This window comes from Elgaria multicarinata, chromosome 23 (assembly GCF_023053635.1).
Source record: "Elgaria multicarinata webbii isolate HBS135686 ecotype San Diego chromosome 23, rElgMul1.1.pri, whole genome shotgun sequence".
In the NCBI taxonomy this organism is placed as follows: Eukaryota; Metazoa; Chordata; class Lepidosauria; order Squamata; family Anguidae; genus Elgaria; species Elgaria multicarinata.
The window spans coordinates 7,486,925-7,504,710 of NC_086193.1; the positions used below are offsets into that span (position 1 = coordinate 7,486,925).

General features: G+C 46.0%; 1 protein-coding gene across 2 annotated transcripts; it reads right to left on the reverse strand.

The window, feature by feature from the left end:
* Window positions 1-1,022: 1,022 nt before the first annotated feature.
* Window positions 1,023-16,565, reverse strand: POLR2E (RNA polymerase II, I and III subunit E). 2 transcript variants are annotated; one of them, XM_063147260.1, is made up of 8 exons: window positions 16,480-16,565; window positions 13,135-13,309; window positions 11,441-11,556; window positions 8,396-8,476; window positions 7,321-7,379; window positions 6,322-6,400; window positions 5,165-5,249; window positions 1,023-1,420 (listed from the first exon to the last, which is right to left on the reverse strand). In XM_063147260.1, exons 1-7 carry the CDS (start codon window positions 16,534-16,536, stop codon window positions 5,184-5,186), a joined length of 633 nt encoding a protein of 210 aa, XP_063003330.1. In that variant the 5' UTR covers window positions 16,537-16,565; the 3' UTR covers window positions 1,023-1,420; window positions 5,165-5,183. The 2 variants fall into 2 exon arrangements, with proteins under 2 accessions (XP_063003330.1, XP_063003329.1); XM_063147259.1 differs by having other exon boundaries at window positions 1,023-1,525.
* Window positions 16,566-17,786: the final 1,221 nt, after the last annotated feature.

Consider the following 17,786-nt stretch of genomic DNA (forward strand, 5'->3'; position numbering starts at 1 on the left):
TTTATCGGGAAATATACTACGGTATATAGAAGCCAAAAGAGCAGACTCATGCAAATACTTTTCTTTTCAGGAAATGGTGAGTATTCTTCCAAGGCTTCCCCAACCTGAAGCCTTCCAGATGTGCTAGACCCCAACTCCCATCAACTCTAGCCAACATGGCCAATAGTCTGGCATACAGTTGTAGTCAAAACATCTGAATGGCCCCAGGTTGGGGCAGGTTGCTTTTCACCATAATGTGGTTAGAAGAATTGGAAGTTGGAGCATGCTTAAAGAGAAGCTGTCTCAGCGAAAACTGCATGGCGTACACTGGTGTCACTAGCCTGGGCCCACCCCTTTAAGGCAGGGATGAAGAACTTGCACTGAGCAGGGGGTTAGACTCAATGGCCTTATAGGCCCCCTCCAACTCTGCTATTCTATGATTCTGAGATAATCACCTGAAAAAAATGAATATGAATTACAACTTTGAAACTTTTGTCCCACAGAGGAGGGCCAGGATCTCTTCTCGATCATCCCAGAGTGCGGGACATGCACTAATGGGCTAAAGTTACAGGAAGTTAGATTCTGGCTGGAAAAATACCTGAGCAGTATGACAATGGAACCAGTGACCTAGGGAGGTTGTGGGCTCTCCCGCACTAGGGGCCTTCAAGAGGCAGCTGGACAGTCCTCTGTCAGGCATGCTTTAAGGTGGATTCCTGCACTGAGCAGGGGGTTGGACTCAATGGCCTTATAGGCCCCTTCCAAATCTATTATTCTATGAACTTACGAGTTCCACAGTGTGGTGCTGAATCTAACATGGGTAATGGTCAAGTATGATGGGAATTGCAGTCTAGCAGAGGAACACCACCCGTCTTAAGCAACCAAGGAAACACAATTCTGTCTGATCTTTTTTTAAAAATCACATTACGACAGAGGAAGAAGCTTTCTAGAGAGCTTCAGGCAAGGCAGGATTTTTCAGCAACAACCTAGCAACGCTGAGCATAGCAGAGTAGGCAACAAGGACATTTGCAGGCCTCCAGAAAAGCCTTTTCAGAGATTTTATTACAACTGCCCTCTCAAGTATGAAAACATCATTTTCATACAGTACATTTTCACATACAGTATGAAAGCATCACTGTTTGAACCCCGCCCCAAATTATCCCCATCTTGGCTCAGAGAAGAAAAGGCTCTTGTTCTTCAAATGCCCACCCGTCATAAACCAGACAAAGTTTCCGAAGCACACAAGAGCTGCTTCCAGACAGCCCAGCTGTGTAAGGGACGAATCTGAAGTGGTCCAGTCTGGAAAGTCAACAGGTGTTTGCTGTGGCATCAGTGACTCTGGATTCTCTTAGCAAGTGCTTTGCTTTGATCCCGAGGTCTAGAAGCTTGTGTGGTTCAGCATCAAGTACACACACTGAGGAACATCCCTTCGAAGTGTGCTTTCCTGGGGGACGGGGACGGGGACGAGAGAGATTAAAAAATGAGGTATTTCTATCACGATTGTTAGGAAGACAGTCTCCACTGCACGGCACAAGGCGCTTCAGCCAGGCTGCAAGGGAATAACAGTAGCAGCGTTGGTTCCTAGCTTGTATACAATTCAAACTTAGTAAATAGCTGTCTATTATAGCAATGCAGACTCGAGACAAAACTAAGTGAGCTTGTGCTACTTACATCCCTATAAACTAGCATAGCCAAGGTGGTGCCCGCCTGATGCGTTGGACTACAAAGCCCATCATTTCCTGCCAACATCCCCCTTGGGCAATTGTGGTCCAATGTCTCTAGAGAAGAGCTTTCCAAGCTGTGTGTCGCGACACATTTGGGTGTCAGCTGCAGTGCGTAGGTGTGTCGCGCAAACGTAACGAGAAACCTCTGAGTCTCTGTGAAATAAGCAATACTAACTTGCATGCATTTTTAGGCAGCAAAGGTGCCGATTAGTATGGTGCACTAGTATATTCCCCTTCCGTCGTAGCCGTGTATGCACACCGCGGTCGAGGGATCATACAGGGACTGCGCATGCACAGTATGCATAGTCGGGTCGAAACAGCTGATTCCACATCACTTCCGGTAACGCATTCGAGAAATTCCATGGGTCCAGTTTTTTGATAGAACACCGTCTCAACCGCCGCTCGATCGCAGCTCGACAAAATTGGTTCAATGTGAAAAGTCTTGGAAATGTACCCTATTTCTTCGATTCTAAGACACACTTTCCCCCCATATAAACATCTCTAAAAATGGGGTGCGTCTTAGAATCGCGGGTGTGTCTTAGGTTTTTTTTTTCTGTTGGTGGTACTGAAATTAGTGTGCATCTTACAATCGATGGCGTCTTACAATCGAAGAAATATGGTATGTTATTATCTTGCAAATCATATGTGTCCATATCTCTTATAAGGGTTTAGTTTTAACCTTCGGTTTGCTAGTAAAACTGAATTACTGTGTTGCAAAATGATGCATGTCTAAAAAGTGTGTCACCAACATGAAAGGTTTGGAAAGCTCTGCTCTAGAGGGTGCCAGGCTGGGGAAGGCGGAAGGTAAAACTTGCCAGGCCCGGCTCTTCCTTCCACAGCCAACCCGGATTCCCTGCTGGGGCGTTACCCCACAATTGATTATATTGTATATGTCTGGATTAGTATGTCTGGTAAGTAGGGAATGTTAGAACTGAATGGGTGTGGTTTATGATGTCATAGGTTGGGAGGGGGAGAGCAGTATATAAGGAGTGTGTTGGGAGCTGGTGGCGAAGTGTGGTTTTAGGTTTTGTTTTCTTGTAGGCTTTATTTGTAAAGTAAGACGAGTTTCGATTCTAGGGACTTAGGATTGGTGTGAAGACAAAGAGGTGGTTGGTGTGTGGAGAGTTTAGATTAGGCAGGATTGAAAGTATTCTCTCTATATAAAATGCTTAGGTATGTTTCCGTACAGGCTTCAGCTGATACAGGTTGCTAAGCAACAGTAACAACGTGTAACGCCAGCTGATACAGGTTGCTAAGCCCCTCGCCCGACTCCTCCGGGCTTTCTAAGGTAATCCTTTCCCCCCTTTCTGCCCCTTCGCTCCCCCCCCCCCACGAAGGGGGCAGCGCCACAGTCCGAAGCATGAGCGAGGCACGGCCAGGGCCCTTGGTGGCCGGGTGCAAGGCCGCTCACCTACTGCAAGCCCAGGCCCTGGCCTAATCTCATGCGAGCTGGACGGGCGGCCCGAGGCTGACAGGAACCCCGAGGAGAGGGGGACACCTGTTCCCCCTCCCTCTGACCTCCCTGCCCCCCAGGTCTGCCAGACGGTGCTGTATCGGTGGCCTCCAAGCAGCCCCCGCCCCCGCGATGATATTTAATTAATAAACTTTAAGATGTGTTTCCACAACTTTAAGCTTTTCAGTCTAGCTCCTTCCTATCTTTCCTCTCTCATCTCACACTATTGCCCCGCTCGTGCTCTTCACTCCTCTGATGCCATGTTTCTCACCTGCCCAAGGGCCTCCACTTCCCTTGCTCGGCTTCGTCCATTTTCTTCCGCTGCCCCTTACGCCTGGGACGCTCTTCCAGAACATTTGAGAACTACTAGTTCAATCACAGTTTTTAAAGCTCAGCTAAAAACTTTTCTTTTTCCTAAAGCTTTTAAAACTTGATTTTGATCTGACTTTTATACTGTTAGTTTTACTCTCCCCTGTGCCTGTTTGGTGCATCCTCTTCCCCTTCTTATTGTTTTATTATGATTTTATTAGAATGTAAGCCTCTGCAGCAGGGTTTTGCTATTTTATTGTTTTACTCTGTACAGCACCATGTACACTGATGGTGCTATATAAATAAATAAATAAATAAATAATGTGCTGCAACGGCGCATGTTACGACGGGTACAGCTAGTTTTGATTTAAAGCTTTTAAACAACAATAAACTTATTATTGTTTTGTTAGCTACCAAATACGTGTCAGCTTGGCATTTATTTACCTGCCTTACAGTTATTAAACACCCACCCCAGATTATACCCACAGTATATTCAGATCCTGTATTAAACCTGTTTCCCTCATAGCTAGGGGAAAGGTTTTATTTAACCCTCTCTCAGGTTTTCAAGTAGTGGCGCTTGGCCTGAGAAGGATTTATGCAATAGGCCTAGCGAAAGCGTCTGTTACGTCACACCTGCCCTTGGAGACAAGCCACTGCTACCGACCAGAGCCAGATGCAGGCCGTGTGGGCATGACGGCAGCAGCGTCTGGCTACAAGAAGGTGCAAAGTTGTGGTGTTTTTTTTTTTAAAAAAAAATCAAGCTTCTATTCTTTGTGGAAAGAAAGAAGAAAGTGACGACAACAGCAACAGGCAATGAAAGGCCCAGAGGTTCCTAAAAATGTTGGGGAATGGTGCCTCTCCAGACTACAACCCCCATCATCCCAGGCCATTGGCTCTATGCTGATGTTGCTGTTGGGACTTTAGCTCTCTAGAGAGACCGCAGGTCCGTCCCCCCGCAAAAAGGCCTCCCCGGCAGTTCCTGCTGCGCAAAGAGAAGGGCAGCAAAGATCGGCCCTGGTTAGGCCTCATCTAGAGTATTGCGTCCAGTTCTGGGCTCCACAATTCAAGACAAGCTGGAGCGTGTTCAGAGGAGGGCAACCAGGATGATCGGGGGTCTGGAAACAAAGCCCTATGAAGAGAGACTGAAAGAACTGGGCACGTTTAGCCTGGAGAAGAGAAGATGGAGGGGAGACATGATCGCACTCTTCAAATCCTTGAAAGGTTGTCACAGAGAGGAGGGCCAAGATGTCTTCTCGATCCTCCCAGAGTGCAGGACACGGAATAACGGGCTCAAGTTAAAGGAAGCCAGATTCCGGCTGGACATCAGGAAAAACTTCCTGACTGTTAGAGCAGTGCGACGGTGGAACCAGTGACCTAGGGAGGTTGTGGGCTCTCCCACACTAGAGGCCTTCAAGAGGCAGCTGGACAACCCTCTGTCAGGGATGCTTTAGGGTGGATTCCTGCATTGAGCAGGGGGTTGGACTAGATGGCCTTGTAGGCCCCTTCCAACTCTGCTATTCTATGATTCTATGATTCTATGAAATGTAGCTCCACTGAGTCCTCAAGCTTGCTTAATCGGAACAACTGCACTGGATCACCACACTTCCACATCAAATCATCCAAAATGGGGAGAGGGGAAGAGAAAAGAAACTCTGTGTCACTTCAGAGGTCTTCAGATGATGAGGCAGAGATGCGGAAGTACCTTATGAAACCTCTCCGGTCTACTGCACCAGCCTGTAGGTGATATAGCGGCCGGCTGTCTCACTGGGCCGAATGATCTTCACTACCTGCAGAAGCGATAAATACACAAAGAGAAAAATTAAAAATTAAAAATTCATACTGTATCTTCAACATAGAGAAGAAACAGTGTCCTGCACTATTGCTGTAGAAGCCAGATTCCGGCTGGACATCAGGAAAAACTTCCTGACTGTTAGAGCAGTGCGACGGTGGAATCAGTTACCTAGGGAGGTTGTGGGCTCTCCCACACTAGAGGCCTTCACGAGGCAGCTGGACAACCATCTGTCAGGGTGCTTTAGGGTGGATTCCTGCATGGAGCCGGGGGTTGGACTAGATGGCCTTGTAGGACCCTTCCAACTCTGCTATTCTATGATTCTAAGTGAAAACAGTAGGAGCACAGCCTCCAGGGATGTGAAGAGAGGAACCTCTGCAGCCATGTTCTTAATTTCTTCCGCAAAATGTTTGGGAATATGGGCTACCACGGAGGCTTATAGAAGTGCGACACACATTTCTGGTCCACCTATTCTAGCCCCCTCCCCCAACGTTAGAGCCTCGTGTGGCGCAGAGCGATAAAGCAGCAGTTTCTGCAGCTGAAACTCTCCCCACGGCCTGAGTTCAATCCCAGCGGAAGCTGGTTTCAGGCAGCCGGCTCGGGTCGACTCAGCCTTCCATCCTCCCGAGGTCGGTAAAATGAGAACCCAGTTAGCTGGGGGAAAGGTAACAACGGCTGGGGAAGGCAACGGCGAACCACCCCGCTACCAAGAAAACGTCAGTGAAAGCTGGCGTCCCTCCAAGAGTCAGTAATGACTCAGTGCTTGCACGAGAGGTTCCTTTCCTTTCCTTTCCCCCAACGTTCCTGAAAGTGGCCAGACAGATCCTTCTAAGAAACCCATAGGCAAGCAGCAGCTCACCCACATTGTACATGCCAACGGTAAACTGCCTCTGTACATGGAGGTTCCATTTTTTAGTCACTGGCTTATCCTCACCTAGAAACTGGTCCAGCCCTCATTAAAAGGCAGAAGAAAGGGACGGTCTCCATTTTGATAACCTTAGAATTCATGGGTCTGTGGAAGCCCCTTGATCCAAGACATCAACCCAGAACAGCGCATCTCCCCTCCTTACCTGGCCACGCTTGATTCCAAAGTACCGAGCCACAGGGTCCCCGGCCTGTATCCTCGGGAGCTGGTTCTCTCTCAACTTACTGGCAATAGCAGTTAAGGGAACATGACACACCAACAGGATAAGGCTCTTCGCTTCTAGTTCCAGGAAGAGACAGGGCAACAACTCACGGGGAAATCCAGGAAGATGCTCACCACATTTGAGACCCACTCAACTCAATGGAGCTGCTTCAGTACTTTCAGCACAATACTATACATGCTGGCTAGGACCTACTGGGAGGTGTTGGGCTTTTTTCCCCTGTCTAAACGTGCACAGGATTAGTGTATCAGTGCATCAGTTGAATTAGTGCATCAGTTGAATTGTTTATGATTGCCACTAACGTTTTAATTCGTAAGTTGCCTTGAGGCGTTTTTATTAGAAAGCACCTAACAAATTAGACACAATAGCACTCTTCAAAGACTTCAAAGGTTGCCACACAGAGGAGGGCCAGGATCTCTTCTTGATCCTCCCAGAGTGCAGGACACGGAATAATGGGCTCAAGTTACAGGGAGCCAGATTCTGGCTGGACATCAGGAAAAACTTCCTGACTGTTAGAGCAGTATGACAATGGAACCAGTGACCTAGGGAGGTTGTGGGCTCTCCCACACTAGAGGCAGCTGGACAAGCATCTGTCAGGGATGCTTTAAGGTGGATTCCTGCATTGAGCAAGGGGTTGGACTCAATGGCCTTAAAGGCCCCTTCCAACTCTACTATTCTACGGTTCCATGATTCCCAGTTGAATCACACAAAATGATACCATGTTTGACTCAAGAATGGACAATGCGTCTGCCTCTGTTAGCTGAATGACAGCAGCTCGTTCACGCACCTATGTCACTCCACAGACATACACACTCATGGGAGCTGACCCTTTGACTCAGCCACCTTTGGCATCTGTCACTCTAGCCAGAGCAAGCAGAAAACAGCAGCTGACGCTTGACCCAAGAAGTTTAAGAAAAAGGATACTACCGGGCCAGCAATTCTGTCACTTCTTCTTTGGTCATGACAACATGTTCAGGAACTAGCTGTAGAGACCAGAAAAATAGAAGCAGCAAAAACAGGGCTTGAAAATAACTCGTTAACTAGTGTGAACAACATCAAAGCCACTCCAAATATTAGGTAGAAAAGCAACTTTTTGTGAACCGCCCAGAGAGCTTCGGCTATTGGGTGGTATAAAAATGTAATAAATAAATAAATAAATAAATAAATAAATAAACTTGTAAACAGGATAAGAATAAGTCTGTAGATTTTCTGACTGGTGTTCCACAGAAAACTTATAATGTTATGCTTTGGGAACTAACGTATTTTCTGTACGGGGATATTGTTGTTTGCTTGCTATTTTTTTATACCATTTTTCTGTGGTTTAATTTTAAGTTTTATAGTATGATTCACAAGGCTGAGATGGGGGCGGGGGGGCACTCTAGCCCACACCAGAGTTTTTGCCAGGAAAGAGGCATCGACTATTGTACCATACAATTTTAAAATACAGAGGACGGATGCGATAAAAATCAAGAACTTCTTTAGAAATACGATTTTTTGTTTTAAACAAAACCATTTTTAATCAGCAATTTGGTTATATTAAAGGACCCATCACACCTTCAGCCAAGTCACTGGGTGCAGCTTTAAGGTCCATGCTGTTATTTTCCACGTCTTGGAGAAACATTGGCCTCTCTGGAAAGAAAAATTCTGGGCACTTCACTCTTCAAGGAAGCAATCTTGCTTCATTCTCTACATGTGTAAGGAGAGGCAAAACAAGCATCCAATCTCTGTATATTTACTCAGAAGTAAGCCCCACTGTGCTCAGCGGGCCTTACTCCCTAGTAGATGTGTTGAGGATTGCAGCCTTAATTTCACAATTGCGCCCCCATCTCAAAACAATGTATATTCCGTAGTGCATAAGGTAAAAATGGATTACGTCCTTAGGTAAACATTCCATGTAGTAATTTTTTTAAAAAAAGGTCAACCCACTCAGCCAGAATATAACTTTGATTTTGTTTTGGAGCTTCCTCCTTCCCCCCTCCTCCTTCCCTTCCCTCCTCACCTCATGTTCAGTGATGTTGATCAGCAGTTCCTGTTGAAGGAATTGTTCGAGGATGTACTTGGGTGCCATGTCTACCAGAGACTGAGAGAGAGAGAAGGAGAGATTGACCTGGTTCATGCGACACTCTGGGCTTCCATGGTTAGCTTAACCATATTCAGCTGTGGTTAATTTTTATTTAGTTAGTTAGTTATTACATTTTTATACCGCCCAATAGCCGGAGCTCTCTGGGCGGTTCACAAAAATTAAAACCATAATAAAACAACCCACAGTCTAAAAACACAAATACAAAATACAGTATAAAAAGCACAACCAGGATAAAACCACGCAGCAGAAATTGACATACGATTAAAATACAGAATTAGAACAGTAACATTTAAATTTAAGTTAAAATTAAGTGTTAAAATACTGAGAGAATAACGCTGACACTTCCTTTGGTGAGCCCCTGCCAAAGGAAGTGAGGCAGGTGGCTACCAGGAGCAGGGCCTTCTCTGCTGTGGCACCCCAGCTGTGGAATGAGCTCCTTAAGGAAGTTCGCTTGGCACCTATGTTATATGCCTTTAGATGCCAGGTGAAGACCTTTTTAGTTTCCCAGCATTTTAACAGTTTATAAATAAATTTTAACTTGGTGTTTTAAAATTGTAATTTTGCATTGCTGCTGTTTTTATCTGTCTGAGCTTTTATATTGTATTTTATACGATGGTTTTATACTGTTGTTTTATACTTTGAATGGTTTTAATTTTTGTGAACTGCCCAGAGAGCCCTGGCTATTGGGCGGTATAGAAATGTAATAAATAAATAAATAAATAAATAAATAAACAAACAAACAAATAACTTTTTGCTTTCCTTTTCCCCCTCCTCCTCCTCCTCCTCCCTCCCAATCCCCTTTCCTTTTGTGTCATGTCTTTTAGATTGTAAGCCTGTGGGCAGGGACTGTCAAGAAATACTTTTGTAAGCCGCCGTGAGAGCCTTTTTTGGCTGAATGGCGGCATAAAAATCCTTAAATAAATAAATAAAATAAAAAATAACAACCACATGCGGAATGCTTGCAGACAACACTTTTAACCCTTCTGTGGTTATGTTTTCCTCGTGTGGCGCAGAGCGGTAAAGCAGCAGTTGCAGTTGAAACTCTCCCTACGGCCTGAGTTTGATCCCAGCGGAAGCTGGTTCCAGGCAGCCAGCTCGGGTCAACTCAGCCTTCCATCCATCTGAGGCCAGTAAAATGAGTACCCAGTTAGCTGGGGGAAAGGTAATAACGGCCGGGGAAGGCAACGGCGAACCACCCCGCTATAAGGCCTGCCAAGAAAATGTCAGCGAAAGCTGGCGTCCCTCCAAGAGTCAGTAATGACTCAGTGCTTGCACGAGAGGTTCCTTTCCTTCCTTCCTTTCCTTAACCACCCGCTAACCACACAAAGTGGTTAATGAAGCACCTGATTCCTCCAACTGATCCACCCTGCATCCCAGCAGGCCAAGCGCTAAGAGCCCTGGCAGTTACGGCTGTCATTTTAGAGCAGGCACCAATGAAATCAGCAATTACATGCATGCATCACTCCAGTTCCTTTGATTTCTGCATCGTCATGCCTGCTATATACCTCTACAGTCATCACAGGGGAGGCGGAAGCTTTCTGGGACGGCTGTGCTAGCTGCGTCATCAGGCAGCGCCGCCACAGTAAGCAGAACCTGAGGGGTGTAATGGCACTTCCAACGAGGTAGGAGAAACGGATGCTTCGTATGGGGAAACTGCAAGCGGGGATTTTAAAAGCTCTGCTGTAAGCATGCTCTGCTAAGAGCAAAAATCACTCCAAAAAACTAATGCAAAACATGACACAGCAGCCGCAGTGAGCGTATCAATCAGCAGTCCAGAGCAGCCATAGAGCCCGCTGGCTAGAGCGGCCCTGCCTAGTTAGACAACTCTGTACTGGGAGCTCTATGCCTTAACCCCTTAACCACAGACACATGCCAGACAACAGTTTTAGCCATGGTTAGCGCCGCTAGCCATGTTGCACAACATGGTTAGTGAGCCTAACCACAATGTGGTTAACGGGGCAGATGGTTAGGGAAAACGTGTGTTAGAGGACACTGTTAAGCATTCCATCAACCATTTTGTGGTTAAGCAGCATGGTTTGGGGTGTCGCCTGAACGGGGCCAGAGAAGGGGTATAAAACTCTGCAGGCTGAACTTACTCGGCAAAAGGGAAACGCCAGAAAGGAAGGTCAAGATACTGCAATGCTCAAAAGAGTTTTCAATGGAGTGATGTGCACAAGAGAGAGAGAAAGAGAGCGCGCAAGAAGCGGCAATTCTGTTGTCAGGTTGTCCTGCAGCACCACCTGGTGGCCGCAGTGCACCTTGCTGGCCGCAGAGTAGTTGCAGGATCCAGGCTCATATCAGCAGGCACTCCCAGGTGGGCTGATGCAGACCAGCTGGGAGCAGCCAGGAAAGGGCTATATAAGAACTGCATTTCCACTCCAGCTTTGCCACAGCAACACGGTCTCCTGTGCCTGCTGCAGTCTGCAATCCCAGGCCTTGCCTGACCTTCTGTTTCTTCTGACCACACCTTTTGCCCTACCTGAACTCTGTTTGCCTCTGGACCGTGCCTTTTACCTCCGGCCCAGCCGGTTCCACCGCCGTCCATCCCGGCCCCGGCGTTCCTGCGCTGAGGCCTTGCCGCCCACGCCCCGGACCCTGACATCTGTCCTCTATACATGTAAATCCACACAAGCAGGCTCCCCACACATGTTGAGGTGTCACAACAAAGGCTAGAAACTTGTTGTACACGTTTAAAGTTGAGATCCTTGGAAGCAGGCAACTGTGACAGACTGCATATTCCCTATGCTTGAGGCAGGCCGGGAGATGGAAAGGGGATATTTCCCTATTGGATGAGAGGCAAAGCTTCTAATTTGCATAGCCCTGCCTCTCAGCACAGACAGGAGTAAGCTGCGCGAGCACACACACCTCCATCCATGGTTGATTACTGCCCACCAAACATTTATTGCCAGAACCACTGATTCCTACGCATTCTACGCTCTTCAGCTCCCCACAGATGGGTACCTGCTTGGCTGACGGAGTCATACCCTGTTGCACCACAATAAGGGCCCGGGTGATGTTTTCCTCTTGCATTCGCTGGCAGTACATCTTGATCGTCTTAATGCCAACTTTTGGTTCCTCTGCAAGGGAGTTAAATATGTATAAAGGCAGATAGTCAACTTGAGGAAGTACTGACCCCTGCTCGATCTGACACACATTATCAAGTTAGAATCTCAGCCCTCATTTTTTAATAAAATAAAATACCAAATCCCTAGTCCTGGTCATGTTAAAAAACACACATCATCTTAGAAACTGGAAGTACAAAAAACATTATTTCCAACAGCTGGAGGGGCAGTAGCTGTATAGCTCTTTCTCCCCATGACTAGCAAGAACAGAAGGAAGGTTGGACGCTAATCCAAACCTATTGGGTCAACTGACTGGTTAAATATTGTCGTTGTCTGAAAATAAGAGTTGGGTTTTGTTTGGGTAATTAGCCTAAGCAGCAAACCGTTTGACAAGCGTTTTTAAAGCCTGAATAGATTTGCCATTCAGGTCTAATACAAACAAAAAACAATCAGACAGCTGTTAGAGGGAAACAATTTGCTGAATTACATTTTTATCCCTCATAGAATAGCAGAGTTGGAAGGGGTTTACAAGGCCATCGAGTCCAACCCCCTGCTCATTGCAGGAATCCACCCTAACGCATACCTGACCAGCTGCCTCTTGAAGGCCTCTAGCGTGGGAGAGCCCACCACCTCCCCAGGTCACTGGTCCTTCCCCCATTTTTATCTTCACAATAAGCTTGCAAGGTAGATTAGGGTGACAGTGTGTGATTGAGCCAATGTCACCTTCATAGGCAAGTGAGGATTTGAACCTGGATCTCCCTGATTCTACCTCAACACACGTTAGGCAGTGGCATTTGCCACCAATATCTGCTTTGGAGATGCCCGCAATCATAGACTTGGAAGGGAACTCAAAGTTCAAAGTTTAAATGGATACTGTTGTTTTTATACTGTTTTTATGTGTGTGTGTGTGTGTGTGTTTTTAAATTGTATACTTTTAATGTTTACTATTTTAAAATGTTGTAAACCGCCCAGAGAGCTTCGGCTGTGGGGCGGTATATAAATGTAATTAAATAAATAAATAAATAAATTCATCTAGTCCAACCCATACTGCTGAGGGAAATCCCTCAGTCCAGCCTTAAAACCTCATCAGAGGCTGCCTGTTATACTATCAAACGGCTCACACATTCAGAAAAGCTTTGCTGTGCTGCTAGCCTTATCCTTGACGGCTGCAAGGCCCGTGGCAGGCTTCCCTCGCTCGTCCCCATGCTAACAGATGACACCATCATGAAGTAAGCTGCCATCTACACAGTGGCATTTGTTGAATATCTGACATTTGAGTAAACGAAAAACACCGAGTCAACTGACAGTATTTCACCATTCAGTTGACTGGAATGCAGAATGTTATACAACAGAAAGTACAGATTCCTTTCAATTGCACACAGGTAGCAGATTTCAGCTAGCAAGACAAGATGGAAGAGGCAGTGCTGGGTTCTAAAAGAGAAGACAGGCTCCTGAACAACACAGAAACAGAAGGGGGGGAAAGAAAAAGGGAGCAAGAATTTGTTGTTTCTACTGAATTAGTTAGGGGAAAGAAAGATAGCAGAAAGAAAGAAGAACTGATTGATGATGTTCTATTTTGCCTAATCTAGTCACCTGGGAAAAAGACGAACATCTGATCAGTGGGGTCGTCATTGTGGGCCACCAGCACAGTGAGATCAGTACGCCGCGGCCGCCCTTCGCTGGGTTTGTCGCCAAACTGGGCTTTGAACTCCTCCAGAGTCTGGTCCAACTCATCCTGGGTCACCAAGTAGCCTCGATCATGACAGAGCTAAAGTGTTGTTGTTGTTTTTAAAGGAAGAGATCCATTTATTTACAAGGCATCCTGACAGTCAACAAGCTTCAGCAATCAAACTTCCCTGTTGTGTTGGTGAATGGTTTTTTTAAAAAAAACAACTGTGATGCTGACATTGTAGTAAGCGGGGAGAGCAAGCAACAAAAAAGTTTTAATTTCAAATCGGGATATGCTATTTTTAACAGTTTACACAGATGTTCTAATGCAGCCTTCCCCAACCTGCCTCCAGATGTGCTGAACGACAGCAGCCCACTATTGTAGTCCAACACATCTGGAGTACAGATGGTGGAGTTCACTACTGCAAGCACACTAAATCACACAGTATTTGTGGGGAAAGGGTTACAGACACACAGCTAACTTCATATAGATCCCATTAGACAACTGGATGTACACATCTGGAGCACAAAAGGTTGGGGAAGGCTGTTCTCATAGGTGTGGGGTAACTTTCGCAGCAACCTCAAAGTTTCACTTTAGAGGGAGGAAAGGGGAGAGAAAATTAGTTTCTAGCCCTGCTGCAACTTATTGTTTCTGTAGCTCTTGCTCTTTTTTAATGCCCTGAAATCCATATTTCCCTACAAAATACACTTTCTGCAATAACCTCTTTCTTATCCTACCGCACCTTGGAATCCTCCCACTAAACCCATCCAAGACTTGTTCCTCAATAGTGTAGCAGCTATTAACCCTGGCAGCTACGAATAAAAACACTGCGTTCAGAACAGTTTCTGGGAGACGTGATCACGCTTGCTTGCAGCCTTCCTGGAGTGATCTAGTTGGCCACCTTGGGAAACAGGATGCTGCACTAGATGGATCTGTAGGGTCTAATCCAGCAAGACGAAACATCCATATGTATCAACAGCAATTTACTTTGAAAGCCAAGGATGAAGCTTCAACAACTTGAATTTATATTCGGAAGCAGTATACTTTCAAGTACCAGATAAACCCATAATGGGAGGGCTGTTGCCCCCAGGGGCTGGTTATGGGGTGTTTTGGTTTGTTTGTTTTTTGGATAGCATCTTTGCTTGCCACATGAAGAAACAGGGTGCTGTGTTAACTAGACCCACTTTGACTGGATTAAACAGGGCTTCTCTTATATTCAGACACAACAGTCAAACATGATTTATCATTACAGGAACAAAACTGCAACGCCTTGGGCTCACGTGTTGGCATGGCTGAGAGGAGGAGTTTGGAAGCTGAGGCAACAACATATCGTGGTTTGTCATTACATCCAGGTCAGGGCACTGTGCCAGCACATGCATTATATATACAATAATAATGAATAGTGGGATTATTCTTGTTAATAATAAGACGTAGTTCATTACCACCTTTTATTTTAAAGAGTCATTGTTTCTCCAAAATAGCTACGCAATTGGTTTGTTTATAATTTGCATAAGTACTAAACCTATTAAAGATGTATTTATTTGTGACATGTATGATCCTCCAAGGAGCCCAAGGCAGCATACGTGATCCTCCGCCTCTCCACTGCATCTTCACAGCAACCCTGTGAGATAGGATAGCTGAAGAGTCAATAATTGACCTAAAGCCCAGCAAATCGTAGTGAAATGAGTTTGGCAGATGTCCAGTGTTATCTGGGTAAGGAAGGAGCATCTAATCTGGTCACAGACCTCATCATGAATGGTACAAGTGACAGAGCTTTTCATGAAAACATCCCGCTGGTGATAGCTCTCCTAGAAGGTGGTAACACTATTATACAGGCAGGAAAAGTATTGCTGTACTTCTATTGATAAACTTGAGGGTATGTTAAAGAACATTAAGCTTGAAGGTCAGTGAGTCCAATGCACTGTAAATTAGAGCCAGTGTGATGTAGTGGCTAGAGTGTTGGACAGGGGGGAAAGGTGGGCTATAAATGCAATAAATAATGATGAGGATGATAATAATGCCTCCAAGTGAGTTTCAGTGCAAAGCAGGGACTTGAACGCTGGTTCAAGTCAGCACTCTAATCACTACGCCACACTGGCTTTCACTTATAAATAGGGTGACCCTATGAAAAGGAGGACAGGGCTCCTGTATCTTTAACAGTTGTATTGAAAAGGGAATTTCAGCAGGTGTCATTTGTATAGATGGAGAACCTGGTGAAATTCCCGCTTCATCACAGCAGTCAAAGCTGCCCTCTTTTAAATCTGGGCACTCTAATATAGCTCCTGCACCTTTAACTGCTGTGATGAAGAGGGAATTTCCACCAAGTTCCCCATATATACAAATGACACCTGCTGAAATTCCCTTTTCTATGCAACTGTTAAAAATACAGGAGCCCAGTCCGCCTTTTCATAGGGTCACCCTAGACCATGTCCAGGAAGAGATCTATGGGTCCATTGGTGCCCATAGGTAGAGTGACCACACAAAAAGGAGGACAGGGCTTCTGTATCTTTAACAGTTGTATTGAAAAGGGAATTTCAGCAGGTGTCATTTGTATAGATGGAGAACCTGGTGAAATTCCCTCTTCATCACAACAGTTAAAGCTGCCCTCTTTTACATCTGGTCACTCTAGTATAGCTCCTGCAGCTTTAACGGTTGTGATGAAGAGGGGATCTCTGCAGGTGCCATTTGTAGGCATGCAGCACCTGGTGAAATTCCCTCTTCATCACAACAGTTAAAGCTGCAGAAGCTATTCTAGAGTGACCAGATACAAAAGAGGGCAGCTTTAACTGCTGTGATGAAGAGGGGATTTCACCAGGTTCTCCATATATACAAAGGACACCTGCTGACATTCCCTTCTCTATGCCACTGTTAAAGATACAGGAGCCCCTGCCCTCCTTTCCATAGGGTCACCCTACTTATAAACATAAATGACTATACACCTACACCCACAGACAAGCATCGCACCACATACGGTTTGGGCCCTGCTGACTCACTGGAGGCAGGGGAGGACACGGGACAATTCTCAGGGCGTTCACACGTGCCTCGGGCTGCCTGAAAACAGGCAGGCCAGCTATCCAAGGCTCCCTGATTATCAGAGAGGTGTGGAAAGATAATGAGGAGGAGGAGGTGGGGTGTTAAAAAGTGCCTCTGCTCCTCCCGACACCCAAACTAAGAGCGTCTCCCTCGAGCTCCGGCAGCCTTGCTCCCTGCACAGCAACCCTGCGAGGTAGGCCGCCGCGGAATTTCAACCTGAATTAGGAGCCCCCGACCTGCATGATGGTCTTCCGGATCTTCCACAGGCGGTACGTCTCTTCCTCGTCGTCCATGACGGCCACAAGGCCACACACTGCGCAGACGCGACGGAAACCCGGTGATGACGAAATACACACGCGCCGGCGGTTTTTTTTAGTACGCATGCGCACAAAGCGGCAGTTCGCCCCGCACCCATTCCCCTATGGTTTTTTTTTTAAAAAAAGACGCTTACGTGCGCAGGCGCAGTAAAAGTACTCCACCACCAGCCGGGCCGCTGTTTCTTTCTGCCCCCTGCTTCCTCAACATGGCAATGCGCAGGCGCCAACGTTCCCGCGGTTTCTGATATCACCATAGCGACGGAGGAGCCATAGAGATACTAAAGTTGTAGAAGAACGGAGGGATAGCCGATGCAGCAAAACAACGAAGAGTGTTGTGCTATCCTGAAGTGTAACAGATTTATTTCCAAGAAAGTCAGCTTTCTTGGACACACAGCTTCTACAGTAGTGGGTGCAAAATAGAGACATCACTAAAAAAGAAGAAATGCATCACACACACACACACACACACACACACCCAAAAAAGGCAGAGGTTTGCCAAAAAAACACAAAACCCATCTGCTAATTTGTATGCAAATTTGAAAATAATTACTACAATTTAAATGGAAATTTAACTGACACGAGAATAGTTGTTTTAAATGGATATTGTTGTTTTTATACTTTTGGTGGTTTTTAATGTTCATTGTTTTTAACTTTTGTAAACCCCATTTATATACCGCTACGGGGCCGTGTATAAATTTAATAAACAAATAAATAAACTCCTTACATCTCAGCCTAGTGAACGTGGCTGTGACCCGGTGACCGGTATGCCTGCTTGGTGGGCAACTTCAAGGCCCATCTGGAAAAACTTCCTGACTGTTAGAGCAGTACGACAATGGAATCAGTTGCCTGGTGAGGTTGTGGGCTCTCCCACACTAGAGGCCTTCAAGAGGCAGCTGGACAACCATCTGTCAGGGATGCTTTAAAGTGGATTCCTGCATGGAGCAGGGGGTTGGACTCGATGGCCTTGTAGGCCCCTTCCAACTCTGCTATTCTACGATTCTATGACCCTTCTCTCTTTAAATTGGACTTGGACCAGATATCTCTCTTCAGATAGAAGATTCTCCACTGTAATGTGGGTCACGTGGCCAACACAATCTTGCTTGTGACATCTTAAAAACCAGCACATTTATTGTAGCACAAACTTTTGTGGGCCATAGAGTCCACTTCATTTATTTATTATTGCATTTCTATCCCACCTTTCCTCTGAGGAACCCAAGGTGGCATAC

Coding starts and splice junctions, on each gene's coding strand:
- POLR2E (XM_063147260.1), bottom strand. CDS start 16,536: ATGGACGACGAGGAAGAGACGTACCGCCTGTGGAAGATCCGGAAGACC. Junction 8,477..11,440: donor TGACTCCGTCAGCCAAGCAG/GTACCCATCTGT, acceptor TCTCTCTCTCAG/TCTCTGGTAGACATGGCACC. Junction 5,250..6,321: donor TTGGAATCAAGCGTGGCCAG/GTAAGGAGGGGA, acceptor TCGCTTCTGCAG/GTAGTGAAGATCATTCGGCC.